Source organism: Gallus gallus, chromosome 18 (assembly GCF_016699485.2).
Source record: "Gallus gallus isolate bGalGal1 chromosome 18, bGalGal1.mat.broiler.GRCg7b, whole genome shotgun sequence".
Taxonomy (NCBI): Eukaryota; Metazoa; Chordata; class Aves; order Galliformes; family Phasianidae; genus Gallus; species Gallus gallus.
The window spans coordinates 9912531-9937208 of record NC_052549.1 but is presented as its reverse complement, the minus strand read 5'-3'; the positions used below and the strand labels follow the sequence as shown (position 1 = coordinate 9937208).

Here is a 24678-nt window from a genome sequence, read left to right as displayed (position 1 = left end):
CGGTGTCTTTTTCGGCTGCCGTGCTGTGCGCTGCCATCACCGCCCGCATTGCCATGCCTTTTTGGTTTTTGTTGTTGCCATTCTCCATCCCTCCATGCCAAAGGCCATACCCATCCCATCAGTGCCGTGTGCCCGCGCTCAGCTCGGACCTGTTTGTGTTGAAGTAGCTTTGCTGAGGGGTTAAAGCTGTGTAACCCCGTTCTCTGCTCTGTGCTGCGTCTCTGCTCCCTTCGGTGCTGCATGCCAGCGGGGTGCCCCGTGCCCACTGCCTGGCTCCCAGTGAGGCTGTGGGGGCTGCTGCTTTGGTGTGGGGGGGCGTTGGGAAGGAAGCAGACCCCCTCCTCCTCTCCTGCCCTCTCCTCCCTGCAGGTCGGCACCACTCGTAGCCACGTGCCTCCTTCCCCTCCTCACAGGGCGTGCTGCCAGACTCACCACTCAATCAATCCCACTTTTCCTCCTCTTTCTTTTATTTTTACTTCGTTTTTTCCCTCCTGCTTCCTCCACCCAGAGCTGCCTCCGCCCGGTTCTTCTCGTTAACCACCACCATTTGTTCCCATCAAGGCATGCCGGTGTCCTCCAACCTGCCTTCTCTTTCCCTTGCAGCCCCGATGTTGAAGTGGCCAGGTTTTGAGATGCCCCCTGCCCATAGTTAGTAAGTTGACGGTCTCTCCGCGTGCCCCTCTCTGTGCCGGGCGCTGCCGCTGGGCAGACGGTGCCTCTGCTCTCCTTCCTGCACCCATGCTGTGCGGGCCCTCGGTCGCTGCTTGCCCCCATCCCGGTGGTGGGACCCTGCACACCCAGCCCTGCTGCTCAGCTCTGCACATCGCTGCTGTGCTGTGGGCGCTGCTGCTGTTGAGCTTCTGCAGAGGGGTCCCAGCTTCTTGCCCGCCGCCGCTGCTGCCCACCCTGCTCTGACCCCATAACCAACCCCTTTGGTTGTAGGTCACCGGTGGCACCTGGACCCTGCAGAGCTGTCCCTGGGGCAGAGCCAACGTGTGGTCACTAATGACGTTTTTTGAGCAGCTTTCTCTTGCTTGTAGACATCGGTGCCAACCCCGGCCTGGCTCTGGGGCTGTGTCTTGGAGCTCCCCCCTGTCTTGGGACGGAGCTCTGTGTGCCCCGCGCTGTTTCTGCCGTGGTGCAGAGCCGTGGGTTCCCATCCCAATGGCTCTTCCTTGTCTGAACCAAAACAGTTAAATAATAGCCCCTGGTGACTCATCAAAGCCGCCTTTTCTGCTCTTTCAGTCTCGAGAATCTATTTTGGCATCCTAGGGGGAAAACTGATCTAAGCATCTGCATTAATTAGGTGGGAAATTAATTAACCTATTTTTAAGCATAAAGTCATTTATCTTTTGAGAAAAGGAAAAACAAGCATCCAAAGGTGAGGCATGGTGAGGGGCAGCACCTGGTGGACTCCAGCCCCACCCCCTGGCCTTACTGCTGATGCTGTGGGTGCTGCTGTGGGTGGAGGCGGCTGATAGCACAGCTGATAACGGGGCTGCTCCTAGTGCCGACTACCCCTTGTCTGTGCTAATGGTTCGTGCTTGGGCTGTGCCAGCCATGGGAATGGGCACAGGACCCCAGGAGGGTGCCACAACCACATGCAGGGGCCGTAGCACAAAGGTGAGGGGTCGTGCAGCTGCTGGGGGGGTGGGGGCTGCTAGCAGAGCCGGGCTGTTTGCACACAGGAGGTGGTGCCCGGCGCTGCGCAGGGCGCGGGCGTGCCGACGTGGTGGCAGATGCTGTGCGCAGCAATCCGCCTGCCAGGGAAAACGCTCTGCGAGTGTGGGCGGCTGCAGGATGGTGCTGGGCATGCACTGGGAGCCCATCCTCTCCCTGTTTTCTGCCTCTTGGACATTTTGCTGCTTCCACGCAGCTCAGCTTGGCACGGAGCCGCGCGCTCTGCTCTTGTCCCAGCACGTCCCATGGCAGCGGGTGCAGGGAGCCGTGCCTCGTGCACCGCACGGCCGCCCCTGCAGCACCGGCTGACCTCAGGACTGTCCCCATGGGAAGTGCCAGAGCAGCTTCTGCACCCTGCGCCAGCCCCTGTTTTTTTTTCCCTTCGGAAGAGCTCAGCTTTAGGCCTGCTGAAAAGCAAGGTAGGAGAAAACTCCACGTGGACCGTACCTTGCACTCACAGGTGTGCTGGGCCGCCTGCGGCCATCGGAGCCTCATCCCCGCAGCCAGAGCTGGCGGGGTCTCACCACGTCGTCATCCCATCGCCCCACACCTGCACTCCCCGAGCCTCTGCTAAACTCTGCCCTCCTCTCTCCCTGCAGAAACCCCTTTGCCAACGTCCAGCTGAAACCGACCGTGACGAACGACCGCTCGGCGCCGCTCATCAGCTGATGCCGGGAGCGCTGCCCCCCCGTGGCACTGCCGCCGCCTCATCGCCCGGCGCATGGCTGCCTCCCTGAGCCGCCTTTTTAGGCAGAGTTTATTTAATCCTGCTGCTTTGAAAAGCCAAAGGCTAAAGCTATAGTGCCCTGATTTCCTCTCTTCTCTAGATCCAGCTCTCTCCCTGCAGTGGTGGGGGTCAGATAGCTGCCAAACAGTCTGATCCCCGCTCCCCCCTCCCAAGATGGCACACCCTGTGCTCCCAGCTCATGCCCCATAGCCAGATTTGCTTCTAGGAGTGGCAGCAGCTTGCAAGGGAGGGAGGACGGCACAGGGGACACCCTGCTCTCGTGGGGTGCGGTGGCGATGGGCGGGCAGGAGAGCCCCAGTCTCCCCTTAAGCAAAGGAGTTGCTGGTGCCAGTGCTGCAGCTCAGGGTCAGGGCTGGACTCTGCTCCCAGGGCTGCTGCAGTGCCATGGCCGTGTACATAGGGGGGGTGTTACGGTACTGCTGTAGGATATAAGCTAAGAAATAACTCGAGGAGCAGAGGGCTCCATGGATAGGTGCCGTGGGGTAGCCAGCACTGCTGTGCTCCTTCCCAGGCTCAGCCGCAGAGCCCTCCTGCTTTGCTGCTTCTCTTCCGCTATTCCTAGGGCTGCATGAGACTGAAATATATACACATATATACTCGTACCCCCGGCCCTGCCAAAGGGGAAGGGGTTTTTGGAGCAGGAGCCGCGTCTTTGCTGCATGATGCAGCTGGCACCAGAGAGGCACGGCTGGGAGCAGTGCCCAGAGGTTCTGCCTTTCCCGTTGTATTCGTCATGTTGCACTTTTTTAATTGCTTGAGCACAGAGGACCGCTCGGGTTGCTGTGACTGTAGGTTTAGCCCAGGTGGCAGAGAGCCGACCGCGTTGGTCACTGCTGGTGGGGTTCTGCTATGGAAGGGCTTTCCAGTCAGAGCCAGCTGCTGGCGTTGCTGTGCCCCCTCCCACGGCTCATGGAGGTGCCCTGCAAGAGAGCATCCCCACGCAGGGCCAAAGTGATGCTGGCTGCCCCCAGGACACGTTTTGCTCCTGGAGACATCGCTGCTTCCTGTGTGGGCCTGGAGCAGCACTGTGACCCCCAGCATCTGCCCACCAGAGCCCACCTCCAGGTGCTGTCCTCCGGCACCGCTGCATGGGAAGCCACCACCTCGTCCCTAAGTACGCCCGTCCCAACAGCACCCCAAAACGCAGTGCAGGGGCTGCACCCTGCCCAATGTCCTGTGCCCCAAGGATGATGGCAGCTGTGCCAGCCCCAGGTCTCACCGTGCGGTGCCAACCCTTGTGCCATGCGCTGACAGCCACTGTGTTGTGCCTCGGGGCAACAAGAGCCATGGGGCAGGGGAAGGCTCTGCAGCATCTCGGGGGCCTTCAGGAGGGCTGGGGGGCTCACAGCCGGGGTAGGGGTGTCAGGATGGGGCGTTCCTTGTCACCAGCCCAGTGTCGTCCTCTTCCAGCCCCACACGAAGGGCTGCTGAGCCCGGGGCTTCACTGCACCTCTTGCCTTCGTGGCCACCTGCAAGATGTAACCTGAAATAGTTTTGTTTTGTTTTGTTTTTTTAAATGAGAGGAAAAAAAAAAAGAAAAAGAAAAAGAAAAAGAAGAAGTAATTTATGAGCAATAAAATTTACCTCCCCACCACCGGGCACCCCGCGTTTTCCTTTGGGGTGGTGGAGCCCCCGCGGCGGCGATGGAGCAGAGCTCTCCTATGCACCACTGGTCCCAAATCAAAGCAGCCCCACGGCCGGGGCTGTGCAGGGAATGATGCGGGCAGGAAACGGAGTAGGATATTTTAAAAACTTTATTATCGGCCCGATGATGTCTGACACACATGCTGGGAGCTGTATGGAAATCAGCACTGATAAAAAATACAGCAGTAATGACCCGTATTGATAAAATATACAATGTCAGAGGAGCTCTTCTATTAAAAAAAAAAAAAAAAAGAAGAAATCATCATCATCATCATCATCACAGCTGGCGGACGCAGCTGTGCTCTCGTGCTGCCCTCCAGAGGCGGCTGCCTCTGCCATAGACCAAACCCTGGGCTGGGGGGGCTCCAGCAGCCCCTGCAGGGATGGGGGGGCCAGGGGGTCTCCGCTGCAATGCAAAGCGCCTGGGGTGGGGGTGGGAGCTGAAATCATACACTTCGATCAAGCAGGAATTGAGCTCGGCACGTCAGGAAGGGTGTGGGGTGTGCAGTGGGGAGGCACAGCCCCCCCCCCCTGGTTTTTGGGGCTGAGGCCGGGGGCTCCGCTTGTTCCCTTTAAGGGGGTGGCAGCCCTCCAACAGCTTTCTCCTACAACACCACGGCCCAGCTGCAGGCTGGCAGGGCGGGCAATAGGAGCCAAAGAACACCCCCACGCCCCCCAGCAGCAGCCCCATCCCATGGGCACGCAGCCCCATGGCTGTACACGTGTGCGTGTGCGTGTGCCCCGACCCCCCGGGAGCCAGCCCGGGCTGCAGGACACGGGGCTGTGGTGGTGGGTGTGTGTGTGTGGGGGGGGGGGGGGGGGGGGGGGCATTCCTCACCTCAGGGTTTGGTCTATCAGCCCCCAAGGACACAGCCCTGATCTCAAGGTTCCCATAGGCTCCGTTTAGTCCCACAGCCTCCTGGGAGCTGGAATTGCACAATTATCCTAAGCCTTAAACGAATTAAAAAACAACAAAACAACAACAACAGAAAAAAAAAACGAACAAACCCCCAGAACCCCCCTCCCCCCATCCCCCCCCATCCCCCCCAAATGCCTCCACAAACTCTTTACATCTCTTTGGCAACAATAACTTAAAACCGCGGCAACGTGAGTTCTGTCAACAGCCAGTTTTGGTTTTGTGGGGGTTTTTTTAGGGTTTTTTTGTGGGTTTTTTTTTTTTTTCCTTTTCTTTAAATACAAAAATAGTCAGGTCAGCCCCCCCCCCCAAAAAGCCTCAGGGAGGTGGGGGCCCCCCCAACCTTCGAGGTCCCCTCTGCAGGGCTGGGACTGCTCCCCGAAGGGCCTGGCAAAAAGCAGGGGGCAGCCCCCCCTCCAGAGCCCCCTCAGCAGCAGAGAGGCAGTGCCAGTCCTGGATGGGGGACGCGGGGGGGCATCAAGGTGCAAGTGGGGACAAAGAGCGCCTCGGGGAGCACACGTGGGGAGAAAGCCAATGTGGGGTGGGGGGGGGGCGTCGATGAGGGGGGACTGAGCAAATGTTAGCAAGGTCAGGGTACTACCCTTTAAATGCTATAACTTTATATATATATATATGTCTATATATATATATATATATACGTCTATTTATACACACACAGCCATCCACTCGCACACGCACCGCTGGCACCCACCGCCTCGCCCTGGGCTGTGCCCGGCTCCAGCCAGCAGCACCCAAACTCCTTCCAACCTCATCTGCTTAAAAAATGGAGCACGGTGCCTGCAGCTCACACCGGGCTCTGGCTGCCCTGTCCTCTGCGGCCGCTGGCCATTGTCAGTGCCAGTGTCAGTGCCGGTGTCAGTGCCGGTGTCGGTGCCGGTGTCGGTGCCGAGGGCGCAGGCGGGTGAGGCGCACTCTGGCTCATTCCCGGTCACCGTCTTCGCTGCTGCCTGGAAGGGAGCAGAGAGGTGGTGTGAGCAGGGCAGCGGGAGGGACAAAGTCACCTGGGGGGGATGGTGGCCGTGGGGGCACTGAGATGCCCAGCAGAGCCGTGCTGGGGGGGGCGGAGGGGTCCAGTTGAGGTCTCACCTCCTACGGAGTCCATGTCCGAGTCGGAGACGTGGGTGATGGAGAACCGGGACACCGGGGCAGGCGAGACTGTGAAGCGGGAGAACTGGAGGGGCAGCACCTGTTTTGGGGCCGGCGCCAGCGTGGGCACGGCTGGGTCAGGCTCTGCCGGCGTCAGCGAGGACATCAGGGACGGCTTCACCGGCATGAGCGGAAAGTCATCGTCCCACTCAAAGCCTCCACCTGTAACACAGAGTGCAGGGCCGGGGGCTGAGCCCACCATTAGGGTCACCCCACTGCCACCCCCTGACCCCACAGCCCCCTCACTCTCTTCCGAGGCGTTGCCATCCGAGGAGTCGTCTGATGCGCTCAGCCTCTCCGTGGGGCTGGCGGGGCTGGTGGGGCTGCTGCCGGCTGGGGGCTGTGCTGGGGGCTGTGCTGAGGGCTCGGGGGCGTCCGGGAAGCTCTGCTCGCCCAGCTCCCGCGTAGGGCTTTCCTGCACAAAGGAGACACCGTGGGAGACAATGCCGTTATTGGAGACTGTGCCCACCACTGTGTGCCCACCTCGCCTTGCTGGGGCCGCTCACCTGGTCAAAGAGGTAGATGGTGACATCGTCGTAGAAGGACACGGCCTTCTTCTTGCGCTCCAGGTCCTCGCAGAAGGCCTCGGAGAGCAGGCTGGGCATCTTGAGCAGGCTGCGCAGGTTCCTGCCACTGTGGCTCTCAGCCACCACAATGGGGATGGCCGCCGGCTCCTCCTCGCTCTCCTCACTCTGCTCCTGGATGTTGTAGCAGCGCAGCTCCTCGTCCGACTCATCACTGTCCTCCGTGTCCTCCTCCTCCTCCTCAGGCTCCTCTCGGCGCTCGGGGGTGGATGGGAGCAGGGAGATACCCATCGGTGTCCCATCCCCTGATGGCAGCGTGCTGGGACCCCCGGGCGCATCCCCTCCAGGCGTGATGCCCACCCTGGTGCCCTCTGGGGACAGCCCTGCTGCCCCAAGCCCTGGCACAAGGGGCACAGTCTTTTCGCCCCCAGACACATCTTCTCCCAGTCCAGGGATGCTCTCAGCCTCGTGAGTCCCTTTGCTCGGCTCTGGCTCCTCACCATCTGGCACCGGGGACAAGGAGAAAGTCTTGCTTGGCACAGAGCCCCCCAGCACATCACCATCGGGGCATGGGGAGCTGCCTGGTGCTGGGTGCTCAGTGCCATGCTCCTGCACTGTGGGACCACCAGCCTCTGCTCCCTGCCAGTCCCCCACAGAGACCCCCACGTCCAACGTTTTGGCTGCCAGCGCTGTGCTAGGGGCTGCCAGGGGACTGCCAGGTGCTCCCGGGGGGTGCAGTGCGTCCTCCCCCCGCTCAGGAGCTTGTGCCATGTCCTGCGTATGGGGCTGGGGTCCCTCCTTCTCCACCTCCGGGGTCTCAGAGCCATCGCTGTCCTCCTCGTCCTTGGGGCCACGCTCAGCCTCGGTGTCGTAGTCGGAGAAGTAGGCAGAGTCACGGTAGGGGTTCTTCTCGGAGAGGCCGTGCAGCTCAGCACTGAACGATGCCGAGAGCCGCGTTTCGGGGGCTGGGCTGTCCCCATCCACCCCCGGCAGCCCCGGGGGTGGCTTCCCCATCTGGCCAAAGGCCTCGGGCTCGCGGGGCTCGTGGGGCTCCTTGAGGACAAACTCAGGGGACTCATTGTTCTCTGTGTCATAGCCGCTGTCCACAGCCTTGGGCTGCCCGGCGGGCGTGAAGGCGGTGGGGCTGAACACCTCGCAGGAGCTGGCGGTGGAGGGGATGTCCAGCGACTCCAGGGAGTCCGGCGTCCCCACCTGCTTCTGCAAGGACTTGAATGCTGGCGCCATGTCCGCCCGCTCCATGTAGTCCCCGGAGAAGTCAGTGAAGATGCCCGAAGTCAGCTCTGCCGTGTCCTCATCGCTGCCATCATCTCCACCAGGGAAGCTGCTGCTGGAGAAGGTTTTGTCCGGGGTGCGTTCTGCGTCGCTGGTGGGGCACACGCTGCTCTCGGCGGCCGCCTCTGCAGACACCGATGCCTCGGGGCCCTCCGGCGCAGACTGGGCACCGTCTATGCCAGGCTCCCCGGTGGGAGCAGGGTTTGGCACGGTGGTGCCGGCCATAAGGGTGGCTTCCCTGGGGCCCGTCCCAGCTGTGCAGTGGGGCACAGGGCTGCAGGGAGGGCTGCTCCGCTCCATGCCCTCAGCCAGGCGGGCATCCTGTGGGCACGGCTGCGCTCCGGCTTCCAGGGCCGCGTCAGGGCTGCCAGCCAGCGCTGCTGCCTGCGAGCGGCCGGAGGCTGATGAGTCACGGCTCTGCCAGGCCTGGCTCCGCGGGGAGGGCGAGCGGCACTGGGAGGAGCCGGGGGGCTGGGGCTGCTCCTGCCGCGGGCGGCGGAAATCGATGCCCGGCGGGGACCCCCCGAGCTGGGGCTGGGCGCGCGGCGGCACGGTGCCCAGCGGCTTGGCCATCAGCCCGCGGAAGGTGATCATGCGGCGGTAGCACCAGCTGTCGGCGGGCTCGCGGGCGGCCGGGCTGCCACTGCCAATGTTGTTGTTGGAGGAGCTGTTGGAGGCCCAGGGCTGCTGCTGGGGGGCTGCTGGGAGGGGAGCCCCAGGGGGGCTGTCGTCACCCAGCTCCAGCGCCACGCAGTCCGGATGGGATTCACCCTGTGCTGGCGGCTGCCTGTAGTGCTGGGGGCTGTAGGCGCAGTTCAGTGAAGGCGAGACGCCCAGCGGGTCGGCAAAGACGCTGCGCTGGAAGCCGGGCACGGGCCAGTCCTTGTCACTGGGCTCAGCGTGCTCCTCGTCCAGCAGGAACCGCTCGGGGCCGGGGGACGGCGCGTAGCCGTGCTGCTCCTGCCCCGTGTAGGGGTAGTACTCGGCGCACTCCCACGAGCCCTCACCTGCTGGCGCGTGGCCCAGCAGCGGCTCCATGCTCAGCGACGCGGTGGGGCTGCTGTCCGAGTCATCCCGCGCGCCCTGTGCTCTCCAGCAGGGCGCAGAGCCACGCTCGCCCTCGGGGCTGTAGGAGCACATGGCGTAGTCCATCTCAGCGCCGCCCTCGGCCGGGCCCTCGATGCGGATGTAGTACTCACTGCCGAGCGAGGGGCTGTGCGCGCCCAGGATGGGCACCATGCTGGGTGGCGGCAGGCTGGGGCAGCCCGGCTGCTTGCACTCATAGCAGGAGGGTGAGACCCCCAGGCTCAGATGCCCCGCGGATGCCGCCGGGTAATAGAGTTCATGGTAACGGGCGGCGCTGCTCGGGCTGAGGGAGCCCAGCGGTGCCTGGAAGTGCTCAGTCTTGGTGTGCTCCCACTTGTACTCAAAGTTGAGGCCGTGGCTGGTCTCCATCACGGTGAGGATGTCGTCCCCGTCCGAGGGGAAGCCGTCGGCTGAGAATTGCTCCAGCAGAGGGAAGGAGGAGAGCTCGGTGCCGTGGTGGCTGCCGCTGGCGCTGCCGTTGGGCTTCATGGAGTTCCAGCGCTTCTCAAACTCCTCCTCCGCCTCCGTCGCACCCTTGGCGCAGAGGTAGGAGAGCAGCAGATGCACCTCCTCGGCTGTCGGGCGCTGCTCGGGCTGCAGCCAGCAGAACTGCATCACTTCATACCTGCGGCAATAAGGAGCAGGGCTCAGCACTGTGCCCGCTCCTGAGCCAGAGCCGTGGCCGCGCACCCCCAGGGGGACAGGGAGAGCTCCTCACCAGCGCTCCGCCAGCGACAGCTTCAGCTGGGGCTTGGGCAGCTTCAGCTGCTGCTCCTTGATGGCGTAGGCAAGCACCTGCCGGTCGGAGTAGTGGTCGTAGGGCTGGCTGCCCAGCTCAAACAGCTCCCAGATGGTGACGCCCAGTGACCTGCAGGAACGGCGCAATGCTGGGGGCACGGGGAGACCCCCAGCCCACCACCGGCCAGCATCCACACACCGCACACCCGCCGTGCCCCCCGCCCTGCTCACCAGACGTTGCTGGCCTTGGTCTGGTCCACGACGAGCAGGTTGCCGTGCACCTCGTCGATGAGCTCAGGCGCAATCCAGCGCAGCGGCACCCACAGCTGGTCGGCCGTCACAAAGTAGTCGTCCTGCCAAGTATGCAGGGTCAGTACGAGAAGAGAACGTCAAAACGACACGTAAAGGACAGGGCACACCGCCGCCCGCCGCCACCACTCTCCCCAGCCCCACTGCACCACCACCCCGCGGCCTCACCCCACAGCCCCAGCCCCATCGTGCTGCTCCTCCAGGCTCACACCTCCTCCCAGTACCCACTTGATGCCCCAGAAAAACCCATGGGGGGGAAGGGAAGGGAAGGGAAGGGAAGGGAAGGGAAGGGAAGGGAAGGGAAGGGAAGGGAAGGGAAGGGAAGGGAAGGGAAGGGAAGGGAAGGGAAGGGAAGGGAAGGGAAGGGAAGGGAAGGGAAGGGAAGGGAAGGGAAGGGAAGGGAAGGGAAGGGAAGGGAAGGGAAGGGAAGGGAAGGGAAGGGAAGGGAAGGGAAGGGGGGTGCGTTCGGGGGGTGTGTGCACAGAGAGCTACAGGCAGAGCCATATGTGTGCGCAGCACGTCCCAGAGCTCCCCCAGACTCGGTGCTGTGGGGGTCCCAAGCGCAAACCCCTCCTCACCCTAACCAGCCTTACTTTGTACTTGCAGTGCGAGAGCCCGTAGTCCCCAATCTTGACAGTCAGGTCGGCGGTGAGTAGGCAGTTCCGCAGGGCCAGGTCACTGCCAAGCAAACCCCAGTGCTGTCACCACCCCCACGGGGGGCACAGGGCACCCAGGGCCCAGGGACCGCACGTGGGCACCCCCAGCAGCACTGCTGCTGGTGCAGGGAGCGGGAGGGTTGTGTGGCAGCAGAACGCCGGGCGTGCCGATCAGCAGCCACCCAATGCACAGCAGGAATTCTTGCGCAGCGTTCCAGCTGCGCCTCTGTCCGTCCGTCCATCCGTCACGCGCTGAGCCAAGCGGAAAGCGGGTTTCTCCAGCAACGTGAGCCCTGGCACTGCCTACCCATGCAGCCAGGCACAGCTGGGCTCCCATAGCCCCGGAGGGGTGCACACAGATGGGATGCGCATCAGGACAGTGTGAATGCATGTGGGGAGACCCCGGGTGCACCAAGGGCGGGATGCCCACGGGAAACCCCTCTCCAGCACTGCCGGCCCCCACTTCCCCCCACTGCAATGCTCCCAAGCAGCCCAGCTTGGGCTGGGATGGTCTGGTGGCCCCGATGCAGCGCTCCCCTTCCTCAACAAAATCACTGATGCTGGAGTCTCTGTGTGCAACTCACTCAGCACCAGGATATTGTTGGGCAGGAGGAGCAAGGTGGGACGGGCACAGCCTGGGGGTTGCTCAGCCCACTCCCCCCCACCACACCCCCCAGCCCTACCTGTGGATGTAGTTGTTCCTGTGCAGGTGCAGCACGCCGCAGGCCACCTCGCACGCCATCCTCTGCAGAGTGAGCGGGTCTGGGGCCATGGAGTCAGCCCCCCGGCAGCTCCGCAGGTATCCCTTCAGGTCACCCTGCAGGACGGTGCCACTGTCACCACAGCCCCCTCCCGCACCCAGTGGGTCCCAGGGCCAAAATGTGCTAAGCATGGCACAGCGGTGCCACCCCACATCACCCCACAGCCCCGGCTTGTAGGGCTGTGGCACTCACCAGCGGGCAGAACTCCATCACCAGCAGGTAGGGGGTGACCTCAGCGCACTGGGCCAGGCACTGCAGCAGGTTGGTGTGCTGGAGGGCCCTGCGGGGCAGAGCGAGAGGCATGCTGGCACCACGGGGGGAGCATCCCTGCTGCCTCTCCTCCAGTGTGGGGGCAGCCAGGAACGGCTGCAAGCGGGTACCAGCGCGTCCCAGCGCCCCGGTGCACACCACAAAGGGGCATTTGTTTGGCTCTCATGGGGCACGGAGCAGCTCTGTGCCCCCCCTCCATACTCATGACCTCACTGCAGCCAGGGATGGACACCAGCAGCATTCTGCAGCCAGCGAGCCCCAGGACAGAGCCGTGCTGCAGCCTTGAGAGCTCATCCAAACGTGGCACAGAGGGGATAGCCCACAGCCTGGGGACAGGCTCCATCCACAAGCACCCTCCCTCCCAGCAGCTTGCCTCAGCTCGGGAGCACCCCCGGCCCTACCTGTAGGGCTGTGCTTCCTCCAAGAACTGCATCTGGTCCTGCACACTGGCGCTGGCCTTCAGCTCCTTCACCACCACCTGCGTGCTGCTGATGCCAGAGTTCACCTCCCCCAGGAACACCTGTGGGAAAGGGACAGGCACGTTCTCATCTATCCATTCTCACTGCACCTTGCTCGCAGTGGGGCACACAGCGCCCCCTGCAACCCACATCCCAGTGAGGCACAAGAGCTGGAGCAGCCCCACAGGGACCAGATCCTGCATGCACCCCACCCCCGTATCCCAACACCCCGATGCCCCATGCTCACCTTGCCAAACCATCCATGCCCAATCTCCTTCAGGTACAGCAGACTCTGCCTCCCAAGGTCTGCAGACTTGAGGAGCTGCACTGTAACAGAGCACATCCAGCTGCCTGTGCGCTCATGTGCCCACCCGTACCCCCAACCCACCCGAGTTACCCGCCGAATCCAGCTGAGCCCTGGGGTCCTTCCTGCTGCGCCACCCCACGCTGTCCTGGGATGCTCTGTCAGCAGCAGGGGGGCCATCCCCAGGCACCCCACATCCTTCCCACCGAGCATCCTGGTGTGGCCGTGCCGGTGTGGGGACATGGGGCTTTCCCACGCACAGCGGTGGGGAGCTGCTCTCTGCCCCTTCTCCTCCCCAAGGATGGGGAGAGCAGAATGGAGCCGAGCCGGAGCTCTGGCATTTAGCCACAGTCCCGGCCCCCTCCTAGCACAGGTCCTGCCCCTCGTGCACCCATGCCAAGGGGTGCAGCAATGGGGCTATTGTTGGGCTGCGTCACGCCGCCCCAGCCCTGCCACACTGCTGCTATTCTCTGAGCTGGGGAGAGCAACAATGGGAGCGAGGGGGGCTGTGGCACAGCGGCCCCCCCCAGATTCCTCTCCCACTCGCTGCCTTGTTTACGCAGGGCTGGGGCTGGTGGGTGCCATGGGAAAGAGCACCCTACAGGGTGGTTCAGCGGGCATGGTGGGGATGGGCTGACGGTTGGACACGATCCTACTTCAGTGATCCTATGTCTCAGCACATGCCAGCAGGGATGCACACTGCTCCCCTTGGTGCCACACAGGGGGCCAAACCACCCTTGTGCAGAAGGACAGTGCTGCTTGAGGGACCTCAGCCTCCTGTTGCCCCTTTGGAAGCTGCTTCAGCTAAGCCTGGCACAGGGCTGTGATCACCCCTCCTGGTCTCACCCCACCTCTGCCCCAGGGTGCACAGGGGTCCCACAACGTCCAGTGCTTTCCTCCCTCCCCCTCCCCAGGCAGCTTACCTGAGCGCCCCGGCTGCTTGGCCATGGGCAGCGAGACCTCGGTGAGGGGCAGGACGTACACCTCGGGGCCATGCTGCGGGGCGGGCGAGCCCTGGGCCGAGAACTCCGTCACGTAGTCGTCCCCCTCGGCGTTCTCAAACTCCTGGGCCGGGACGGAGGGGAGCGCACGGCAGGGGGACACACACGGAGCAGAGACAACTGACCCTGCGGGCTCCCTGCAGCTTCCCCCGCGCCCCACAGCACTGCCACCCGCGCCCCATAGCGCATCACCGAGACCCCCCGGGCAGCGCCCCCAGCCCCATACCTGGCACTGATGCCCCACCGGCTCCCGGCTCCTGAAAGCCGCCTGGGCGAGCAGGTAGGTGATGGTGAGCATGGTGCTGCCCCGGCGCAGCTGCCGCGCATGGTGCTGCGCGCCGCGACCCCGCGGGCACTGCCAGCGCCAGGCTGCAGCTCCACGGCCCTATATAGCTGCGGCGGGGGCACGAGAGGGCTCATTGTTCCCCTGCTCGAGGTGCTCTGGTGTGGGACGGTTATACAACGACCCGGCATGTCCCCTCTGCCTGACCCCTCCCCGCCGCGGGCGCCGCGAGCCTCCACAAAAATCCCAGCAATTAGGGAAAACTGTTTCTCGGCACATTCTGTGCCTGTGAGGTCAGGGTGCCTCCCACCCCGGGGGCGTGCGGGCGGCCCTTAACCATGGCGTGGCCTGGCCCGGGGTGATGTGCAGGGCTGAGCCCCCACCCAAACGACAGTGCCCTGAGCAACAGCCGCATCCCATGCGGTGACAAAGCACGGGGAGGCCCCAGTGGGCGCTGCAGCCCCCCGCCCGCACTGGGTGCCCGGCCCTCACCTTGAAGCCGATATCTCCCTTCTTGCAGCACAGGCAGGCCAACATGAGGAAGATGAAGGTGAAGAGCCCGGAGAAGGAAACGGCCACGACAGCCAGCGAGGAGGACCAGGAGAGCTCGCTAAGGGGGGTGCCGTCTGCGGGGACATAGGGGTGCATGGTAAGGGGGGCAGATAGGGCTGTGCTGGGGGGTGCTGCCAAGGGGTTGCACGCAGGGGCTTTGCTCACATGGTGCCATCACTGCTGTGTCCCCACTGTACTCTGCCACCACTGGGCACACTGTGTTCCCAGACCTCACCCTACATCCCACCAGGCTCAGGGACAGGGATGCTGCCAGCAGGGCAACGCGCATCTCCACCCCACATCCCCTCACCCGCCACCCCACAGGGCCATCCCACCCCACATCCCCTCACTGCGAGCCCCCACCACAGCCAGCAGCTGCCGCATTACTATTCTGCCCAGAGCCTCCCCAAACAACCGGCGTGCTGTGGCGCAAGGAAGCAGGAAGGCCACAGTGCTGCCATGAGAGGGGACAGCGGCACAGAGACCCCTGACCCACCGTGAGCCCCCACGCACCCACCTGCAGCACAGAGCTGCACCCAGAGCCGCTGCACCATGCCTTCCCCATTGCACCGAGGGATTGGGGCACAGTGCCATCACCCACACATCCCCTTCCCAAAGCCCAGCCCAGCAGCACCGCCACGCGCCACGCGTGGTGCCGAGCGCACGGACACACCACGGGGGCTGCGCCATCACCAACCCCAAACCTCTCCCACCCCAGGTGCCAGCGTGCAACGCCACGCCAGGCACCGTGCTGCCAGCTCTGCCCCCGCGCCGGCGTGTCCTTGAGGAGGGCACCTGAAGGACAGGAGGGCTGGGGATCCCCGCTCGGGGGCACGGAGCACCGCGGGCTCCGCACCGCACGGAACGTGGCCGCTGCTGGCGCAGCAGCTCCAGAGCCATCTTCTGAGGCTCAGCGATGCGCAGCCGAACCGGGGAGGAGCCGGGGGTGGCATTCTCGCTGCTTGCAGCCGGTTTCCATGGTGAACACACTTTGTACAGCGAATGTCACCATTTTCCTTGGATAGTGGGACAGCAAGAGAGAAAATGACTCACTGAAAAGAGCCTTTTGAATGCCGACGGGAGCAGAGCGCGGCGACAGAAGCCGTTCCAGCAGGGACTGTCAGCTGAGCCGCCCAAGGCCGCGGCGCAGGAAATGGAGCTTTTTGGATGAACCCATTTCCAAAACAACGTGTTCTGCCTCAGTTTCCCCACCTGCACCACCGCTGCTGCAAGGAGGGGTGTCACCACCCTTCGAGGGCTGGGAGCCCCGCGCAGCTCTTTTGGCATCACCGTGAACCCACCTCAGCCCCCATCGTTGGACCCCCCACCCCCCAGCAGCTCCGCAGCGCTCCCCCCACAACAAACTGCTCTCGCCACGGGGTCACACTGGGCACGGCCAGCTCACTGCATCCCCCAGCAGGAGCTGCTGCACCAGCCCCGGCGCCAGGGGAGCAGTGATGCTCCAGCATTGCTTGCAAGCCAGACAACACCGTGCTCCACCCCCATGCCGGGGGGCAGGGGTGGCATTCAGTAAAGCCCCAGGGTGGCACCTGACCCCGCAAGCGAGATCAGAATGGTAAAGCAGAGAGCGCAGAGCTGCTGAGCACAGCGGGGTCCGCACTGCCCACACCCCACATCTGTTGCATCGCTCACCCAGCTCAGAGACGCACCCCCTAAAATCCTTTTCCTAAAAGGCACCCGAGAAAGGCTACAACCCACAGCCCCGCAGCGAGGGATGGGCTCAGCCCTTCCCGACTCCTTTGCTGACTCACGTTTGCTGAGTGCCTGCAGCCGCTCCTCCAGCCATCACCCGCCGCTGGGATGTGCCACGGCCGCCGCTCGCTCTGCCCGGCGGCAATGGGCAAGGAGCGGGGCTGACGTGTGCGGAAGGGGAGAGCCCGGGGCTCCCCGCAGGGCTCCACATGGCCAAATGGGTTGGCAGGAGCAGGGTCCTGCCCACTTGCTTGGTCACACACCCGAGACCACCCCTAAGCCCCTCACTGCAGGTCCTGGTGCAACCTGCCCAACCGTGCCTCATTCTCCCCACCTTACACCCATGAGCCTGGTGGGTGCAGGACCACAGACCCTCTCCCTGCAGGATGGAGGGAGTCCCACTGTGCCCAGACCCCCGGTTGACCTGGGGTCCCTATGCAGAGGAGTGGGACAAAGCGGGGAGCACTCCCATCCTCTGGCATTGCCCCCAGTGAGGATGGCGATGGGAGGCCAGCTGGGAGAGGACGGGCTCAGGGAGGGCATAGGGTTGGGTTTGGGCACGGTGTAGGGCTGAGTCTGGGCATGATGCAAAGCTGGGTCTGGGCACGGTGCAGGGCTGGGTGTGGGTTCGGGCAGGGCGCAGGGGTTTGGTTTGGGCAGGGCGCAGGGCTGGGTTTGGGAAGGGTGCCCGGTGCAGGGTTCAGAGCTGGGTGTGGGTTTGGGCAGGGTGCAGGGCTGTGTTTGGGTAGCACAAAGGTCTGGGACAGGATTGGGGCAGGGTGCACTCACACAGGACCCAGCACTGCATCCCACTGCGGGCTCAGCACTCTCAGCCGCTCTCCCAGTGCGAGCACAGCCCTGGTAACATTATAAATCCCCGGCGAGATGAAGGGCCTGGATCCATGGGCAGCTTCCAGGAAAGCAATTTTACACCTCAAAGGATGAGTGCGCTGCTCACCCATACGCAGCCAGGCAGCAAGAAACCATCCGCTGCCATTTAGCACGAAAACACGACGCTGCTCCACACAACTCCAGAGGGAAACCGAGGCACAGCCAGCATCACCCAGCAGCTCTGCACGGAGCCCACCGGGCGCCATAGAGGGGTTCATTGGCAACGCAGCGCACGCTGTGTTCATCCGCTCTCCCCGTGTGTCTTTTAACGTGGGCTAATCTAACAGGCACAGAAGTATCCTGAAAGGATTGATCCTCGCCTCTTAGTTCGGGTTTTTATCGCCTCGGGATGAATTAGCGGTAAAAAATAATAACAATAATTAGATGGAAAGGAGAAAAAAAGATCAGCCGTCATTTTGGAACGGGGTGGAATGAAAACGTGGGCTGTGATAAGTGCAGCGCTGTGCACACACCGAGCATCAGCCTGGTGAGACACAAAAACCCATTCCTCCAGCACAGCCCTCCTGCTGCAGGCAGCGTGGTGGGCAGGGAGCAGCCAGACATGGACACCTTGCCCTTCCCTTTCCTGAGAAAATAATATATATATTTTTTTTTAAGTGTGCAAAGCAAGATTAAATTCATTATTTAAATTGCATTCTCCTCGTTGGTGTTTAATTTGGTCTGAAGCCTCCCTCCGTCCCACACCAGCTGGGACATGCAGTGCTGTCACAGCAAACCCACAGCCATGGCTGGAGCCAAATCCCAGCGACAGAGCGCAGTATGGGCTCCTCGTGCCCAGCAGGGCTCTGTGCCATGGGGTGCTGAATTGGTGCCCGTGTGGCTCCCAAGGAGGACAGTGTGGATGGGTGCCCTGTGATGGGAAGAGGGGATGCTGTGGCCTCCAGGGCACGGCACTACGGCCAGTGCTATGGGCACAGTGCCATGGGCATGGCACCACGGACATGGCACCGTGAGAACCATAGGAATGGCACCACGGACATGGCATCGTGGGAATCATAGGCATGGCACCACGGACATGGCACTATGAGCACAGCACCACGGGAACTATGGGCACAGCACCTTGGATACGGCACTGTGGACATGGCACCATGGGCATGACGGGCACAGCACCTTGAACACGGCACCATGGCCAGAACACCATGGGCATGGAACCATGGGCACTATAGGCACAGCACCACGGGCACAGCACTACGGGCACAGCACTACGGGCACAGCACCATATGCACTATGGGAACAGCACCGCGGGCACGGCACTGCAGAACCAGTAAGGTCGGAAAACACCACTAAGATCACCCACCCCAACCATCAGCTCGTCACCACCGTGCGCACCAACCCACGCCACTCAGCGCCGCGAGCGCAGCACCGCCGGCACAGCCCCATGGGCACAGCACCACGGGCACAGCACCACGGGCACGGCCAGAACACAGCTCCCAGCAGCCAGCAAGGCAGCATTTACGTAACGGAGGGAGAGAAGCCGCGTGGAGCGGGGCAGCCTATTTTTATCAGAAACGTTCAGCGATGTTATGAAACAAGAAGCCTCGGCTCCGAAAACAAGAGGCAGGAGCGGGCAGCGCTCCTGAGAGAGCACCGAGCACGGAGCGCAGCCCCACGCACCTCAAACCGGCGCCACGCCAGGCAGCCCCAATGTCCCAGGATGCTGAGAGCCGTGGCAAACAGGAGGGTCCCTGCCCACCCCCTTCCTGCTGCTCTCTGCAGCTGCCCTAAAGCTCCATGGCTGCGGCGCACCTGGCCTCGGGAGCTCCCCTTTGCCTGCCCCATTTTCAGAGAGCAGGGCAGCGCGGCACCCACCACAGTCCGTTTGCAAAGCCTCTGAACAGCCCCGTGCCAGGCTGGGCAAGGCGAGCAGAGGGGAAGAGACCCCGAGAATCGGCGGGGAGAGGATTTTAGGAAGCTGTTATGGTGCCAGCACTGGGGCTGTCCATCCATCCCCCAAGTGCGCAACACCCCCACCTCGCACCCACCCGTTGAGATCTTGGGGCCTGGCACTGAGCAGGGGTGCACAGCCCACCCTCAGCAAGCACCCAGCCCCACACCCCAGAGTCCCCCATGCCCCCCAACAGCCCAGCCATGCCGCATCCTGCAGAGAGCTGCCCCACTTACAGTGCGTGCCACGCCGGAGCTTCCCTTCGCTCCAGCATTAAAACAACGGTGGTGGCATTGGCGTCAGCAGCAATGGCACTGCTAGAGGGGAAGGGACGGGAAACAGGGCCTCCAGCCACCGCCGCTCACTCCCCTCGTCCCAGGGACAGTCGCTTGCAGGAAATCCTGAACCTGCTGCTGCTTCCTCCAGTGGCCAACCCCTCCCCGCGCTGCCCAGCACGGCCCCGTCCTCTCAGCCGGCCCCAGCACCCCGTGCCCCCAGCCCTCCCCCTCCATGGGTCTGCCCTTCGGGGCAAAGCCCTCGTGGTCCCAACTTGCAGTGGGGAAGGAGCCTGGAGTGGGCTGCACAGGGGCTGCTCAAGCCTTTAAGGCAATCATTTATACCAGTCACAGACCCAGGAGGTGGGACCAACATCCTCTGGCCACAGGCAGGATCCCAGGACCAATGCCCTGGCTCCCAATGGGGTTTCTTACCCACAGGGGACCCCAGCCTGATCCAGGGTCCAGCTCCTGTCCCTCCCTGGTGCTGAGCCCTCACGCTCTCCCCAAAGTGCAGAGATGGGATGGGGCATGGCTGGGCCCCCCACCTAATGGCCACGGCTCCTGGGTTTGTGGCACGCTGCTGGAGCTGCATGGGGTAACACCATGGGATGAGCATCACCCAGTGCCCGCTGCAACCCAATGCAGGAGGAACCCGACTCAGTGGGGATTTCCAACTGAGAAACACTGGGAGATGACAGCCTGTGCTCCAACAGCCCCTGGGACAAGGAGGACTCCAGCACCATGCAGCTCCTGGCTGGGCACAGTCCTGTGTCCATGGGGTGGCCATGGCACTGCTCTCCAGACGGTACTGTGCAGATACCAGCACTGCCCCACGGCCCAGTGCCAGGGCAGGAGCTGTGGGGCACCCCGCATCCCACAGGCAGGCTGAGCTGGGCAGGGAGCCCGTGAGTCACCGCCCCGCCTCTCCCGAGAGATCTGAGCCCTTTCAACCCTGGCATATTAATTTCTCCTAATTGGCTTTGACAGGGATCCATATTGCCATCCAAAACGCAATCGCCCGTGTGCATGGGGAGGGGGAGCGAGGAGAAGGAAGGAGGGGAGAAGGGGGGAGCAGGCAGACATCCCCGGGGGAGCAATGCTGGTGCCGATCCCGTCCTCCTGCAGCGGGGCCCAGCTGCCCTGCTGCACTGCAGAGCTGTGCCAACACCATCTCCAGCAGCAGCCCAGCTGCAAGCCCCCCCACCCATATAGCACCCCCCTGGGACCCCGGCCTCCATGCCCAGACAGACGGACGGGCCTCGTGCTGACACCTTCCATGCGCCCGCAGCTCCTTGTAGGATCTGTGCGGTGAGGTGTGCACCATGCAGCTTCCCACGCGCTGCCGGGTGTTACGCTTCCCCCACTGCAGCCACCCCCATCCCACGTTCCCCGCTCCCTGCCCCAAATCTGACCTTTGCACCCACCCTGCTGCCCTCACCCTTCTTGAGCTCTGGGGTTCCCGGTGCCATGAGGTGGGTCCGGCCCCTCTGACACTGTTCCCCACGTCAACCCCATTGCCAGCGCTACCCAGCAACACAGGGCACTTGTGGCACAGGGACTGGGGCAGGGGGACACAGAACGTGCCGGCTGGACCCACAACCATGGTGCTGTGGAGAGGTCCCATCACTGCCCCACAGCCAGCTCCCAGGAACGGCCACGCAGGTGGCACCGGGACACGGCCAAGGGACAGCGATGGCATGGGCAGCACCGGAGGGTGTGGAGTACCCTGAACTCAGTCCCACTGCTGCCCAAAGCTGCAGCCCCACAGCAGCACCCTGCTGCCCCCCAACACGCCAAGCGGAGCCCCGCTGCCTGCAGCATCTCCATCGCTCAAAAGCTGTCACTGTGCTGCTCAGAAAGAAAAGGGGAAGGAGAAATATGGGTAAGGGAAGAGAGGACGTTTCTCACGATTTCAAAATGTGCTCCACAGGCTGAGATGGGGAAATCCAGGCTGGGAGCCACAGCAGCACCGACCCCAACCCCGGCCGGAGGAGACACATCCTCACGTCATCGGGGCTGTGAGCACCGCCGGCCCCAAAGCCAACAACTGTGCAGTGGGACACAGCGAGGCCTTGGAGGCAGTGGGGCTGCAGAGATGTCCTCCCTCACAGCACAGCCCGGCTCCACGAGCACCCCCAGGCCTGGAAACCCAGAGAAGAGGGGACCAGGACCCCCTCCCCCCCCGAGCCGCCACCGCAGGGACGCGATGGCAGCAGCTCTCCACCCGGCACAGCCTGGCATGAGCACGTCTCACAGAGGGGCCACCAACCTCACCGAAAACGCAAGCTGAGCGTGGAGCGGGGGACGGCTCCTCCACCCCCAGTGTCACCGCTGTCCCCACGCTGTCCCCGCGGTTCCTCCTGCTCTGCGTCCCCGGCAAGCAGCAGGGAAATGGGGCCGGCGCGGGAGGCGCCGCGCAGACGGAAGGTGCTGCCAACCGTACGGGATCAACAAGCCCGTGAAACAGAGAATACGTTTTCCCCCCTCTAATTTCTTTCCCTGACGGTAACCGTGGGTGTCAGCGGCAGCGGAGCCCGGATTGGGGAGCGCGGCAGCATGGCGATCGGCAGCGATGGAAAACCTTCCTGCAGAAGGATGCTGAAAGCAACCGAGCCCTGCAAATCCCCAGGTTGACGGGATTAGCATGGCAAATTGGGCGCTCGGCGAAAACCCGGAGAGAAATTATACCGAAGGCTGAGAACGGTAAACACGTCTCCATTCCCAGCGCTGCCGCATTTAAGATGCAAATAAAGAGGTTTCCTTCCTAACGCGGATCAATACCGAGCGGGCTGCGAACCAACAGAGCTGCGGGTGGGTAAATCCCGGCCGGTCCGCATTTACAGCCCCTCCAGAGTCGGCTCCAGCAAACGGAGCGGCGTCACCGCCACAGAGGAGAGGGGACACGCGATGTGACACTGACATCCAGAGCCACGCAGCGACCGCGTCCCGCCAGGGCAGCGCCGGGTCGGCTTCCCCCGCCTCGGTGACAAAGGGACGGTGCCAACGCGCTGCCACCCCGCAAGGATGCTCCGCCGTGGGTCACCGCACCGACCCCACCATCAGCTCCTGGGGACGCGCGTGCCATACACACACGCGTGCCATCCCCGTGGCGCACGGAGCCCCCGCCGAGGCCAGAGCTGCCGGTTCCCCCCCGCTCCCCTCCCCATCCAGCGGGACCGCGCCGCAAACGGCCCCAAAAACCCACACAAAAGCCAACGCCGCTCCGCGCCCTCCTCCTGCAGATGCGGCGCAACCGAAACCGTGCCGCCGCGCTTACATAACGGCAGCCCCGCACGCAGCCCCGCACGCCTCCGGTACCCCCCGGCCCCGCTCCGCCGCGGCGGCTCCGGGCAGCGTCCGCCCCCCCCACCCCCCCGCTCCGTTCTCACCGCCTCTGCCGACATTATTTTTCAATCAGACAAACAAATGCCCCCGGAGGCGGCGCGGCTCCGCGATTCCTCAGCGGGGGACAAAACGGCGCCCGATGTGGAGCGGTTCCCGCAGTGCACGGTGACATTCGGAGGCGCGGGAGCCGCGCTCGAGCTCCGCACCCCGCACCGGAGCGGCTCCGAACCCGCGGAGAGGCGGTGCGGGGCTGCGGGGACGGAGCTGCAGTGGGAACGGGGAACCGGGGGCGAAGGGGGAGGGGGGCGGGGGGGGGGGGGGGGGGCGAGGAGGGATGCGGGGACCGCTACGAGGGGTCGGGGGAGCGGGAAGGGAAACGCGGGGCCGCTCGCCGGGGGATGCGGAGGGGCTGCGGCGGTGCGGGGCGGTGCGGAGCGGAGCGCGGCTCCCGGTATCTCCGGGCCCGAGGGGCTGCGGCACTCACCGGGATCGAAGTGGGAGCTGAAGGCGAGGCTGGGGCTGAGGAAGGCGGCCGACATGGCAGCGGCGGCGGCGGCGGCGAGGCGGCCCATGGTGCGGCGGGAGCCTCACGGCCGCCGGCTGCCGCTGGCCCCGCGCTGGGCACGGCGGCGGCGGCTCCTCCTCCATGGCGGCCGCCGCGGCCCCGCGCCCCGTGCCCCGGGGAGGGGCCGCGCCGCCGCCGAGCGGGATGGGGAGGGGAGGGGGAGAGAGGGGAGGGGGCGGCAGGTGGCGGCCCCCGGTCCGCGGCGCTGGGATCGCGCCTCCGCCGCCCCCGCGCGGCCCCGACGGGAGATACCCCCGCCCCGTCCTGGGGGAGGGGGTCCCCGCGGGGCAGCCCCCACCCCACGGTCGGTAAAGGCAGCGTCGGCCCCGCGGAGCCGTGATAGTGCCGTACCGCCTGCGGGGAGCGGGATGGGATGGGGGGGGGGCGATGCGATAACGTGGGATGGGACAGTGGACACCCTGCCCCTGTATCCCCCATCTCCACCTCACCCCTGCCCCAGCAGCACCCCCAGGACTCGAGACCGCAACCCCTGGCAGGGGAGCAGCACCCCACGTATCCCCACTCAGTGGGGGACCCTTCGGGCTGGGAGGATGAGCTCAGCATAGCTCAGCCTCGTGAGCTCAACACCGCAGCCCCCTCACGTGGGGGCTGCACCCCTGAAACGTGGGTGCACCACACCATCCCTGCAGCCCTGGGGGGGCACCCAGGAAGCAGCCCCCCAGGAGGCAGCTGGGTGCAGGAACCCACGACGGATGTCCCAGTGGGTCTGTGCTGGCCCAGGGGGGCAGCGCTCCCCGCGGAGCAGCACACACAGCCTCCAGTGCAGGGCTCACTGCTGCTTTTTAAATGTGAAGCCGCATTTTGCATACAACAATTAATTTTTTACAAGGCTTCAAGCTTGCAAAGAACACCACGCCGCACATGTCACGTTGCCGCAAATAGATACAGGGCTGGAAAAACTGCAGACTTCACAGGGAATAAACATTCCTCCATCATCGGGAGCCAGCTCGCTCCTTCGCCCTCACAGCAGGGCCACTGCCCTCCAGTATGAGCACACCCACGGCCCCCCACTGCCCCCAGCCACGTGCAGGCCACGTCCCAGTGCTCTGGCTCAGCGCAGCCTGGGGACACCCGCGTGCCCCCTCTGCACCCTGCTGGGATGGAGCTTTGGGTCCCAGGGATGGAGATGTCGTGGGGTGGGGAGGTGACAGAGGGCAGCGGGTGCCATGGGGAGGTGGTGGCCTTGCCGGGCTGCTCCCACAGCCCTGCTCCGTGTGCTGCTGAGCTGGCACAGCTGAGTCACCACAAGGCAGAAGGTACCCAGGGGTGGGCAGGCAGCTCGCGGCAGGCACCCGCAGCCCATCTTGATGGAGCCTTCCCGCTGTGGGGCGGCGTTGGTGAGTGGATGGGGTTGAAATAACCCAGCCCTGGCGTTGGGTACCCAACATAGGATGGGAACTGGGGTCTTCCCCTCCAGCCCCCCGGCCGCTTTGTCTGGGGCCGCAGCTAATCCCTACTGGGCAGACACCAGCTTGAGCCACAATCTCTGCACAGCGGCTGCCAAAAGCACGCGGCCCTCCTGACCTCCTTCCCACCGAGCAGCTCGGCCCGCTCGTGGGCTCCACTGAT

The 24678-nt window shown here is 64.0% G+C and overlaps 2 protein-coding genes and 1 non-coding gene across 19 annotated transcripts in view; 1 reads left to right on the top strand and 2 right to left on the bottom strand.

Annotated features, from left to right (window-relative positions):
• BAIAP2 (BAI1 associated protein 2) overlaps positions 1-3951 on the top strand; it is a 32813-nt gene extending 28862 nt beyond the window's left edge. For 5 of the 9 annotated variants that reach the window (XM_040649825.2, XM_015295626.4, XM_015295625.4 and 2 more), the window contains one exon: positions 2280-3951. In XM_040649825.2, the coding sequence (XP_040505759.1) occupies positions 2280-2349 (70 nt within the window). In that variant the 3' untranslated portion in view covers positions 2350-3951. Of the gene's footprint in view, positions 1-603; positions 653-2279 lie in introns of all 9 variants that reach the window. The other 4 variants (XM_025141710.3, XM_046902208.1, XM_015295628.4 and 1 more) reach the window with 1 other exon arrangement.
• A 213-nt stretch (positions 3952-4164) lies between these two features.
• AATK (apoptosis associated tyrosine kinase) lies at positions 4165-23128 on the bottom strand. Of its 9 annotated transcripts, none has more exons than XM_040649811.2 (16): positions 23008-23128; positions 14331-14464; positions 13478-13619; positions 12498-12577; positions 12194-12312; positions 11715-11802; positions 11445-11578; positions 10699-10783; positions 10028-10167; positions 9777-9926; positions 6662-9683; positions 6402-6570; positions 6096-6317; positions 5688-5956; positions 4911-4998; positions 4165-4222 (listed from the first exon to the last, which is right to left on the bottom strand). In XM_040649811.2, exons 1-14 carry the CDS (start codon positions 23093-23095, stop codon positions 5928-5930), a joined length of 4602 nt encoding a protein of 1533 aa, XP_040505745.1. In that variant the 5' UTR covers positions 23096-23128; the 3' UTR covers positions 4165-4222; positions 4911-4998; positions 5688-5927. The 9 variants fall into 9 exon arrangements, with proteins under 9 accessions (XP_040505745.1, XP_040505746.1, XP_040505744.1 ...); XM_040649812.2 differs by having other exon boundaries at positions 5701-5956; XM_040649810.2 differs by having other exon boundaries at positions 4911-5956.
• Positions 11293-11377, bottom strand: MIR338 (microRNA mir-338). Its single transcript, NR_161951.1, has one exon. It is a non-coding gene; the product is annotated as a microRNA mir-338 (primary transcript).
• Positions 23129-24678: the final 1550 nt, after the last annotated feature.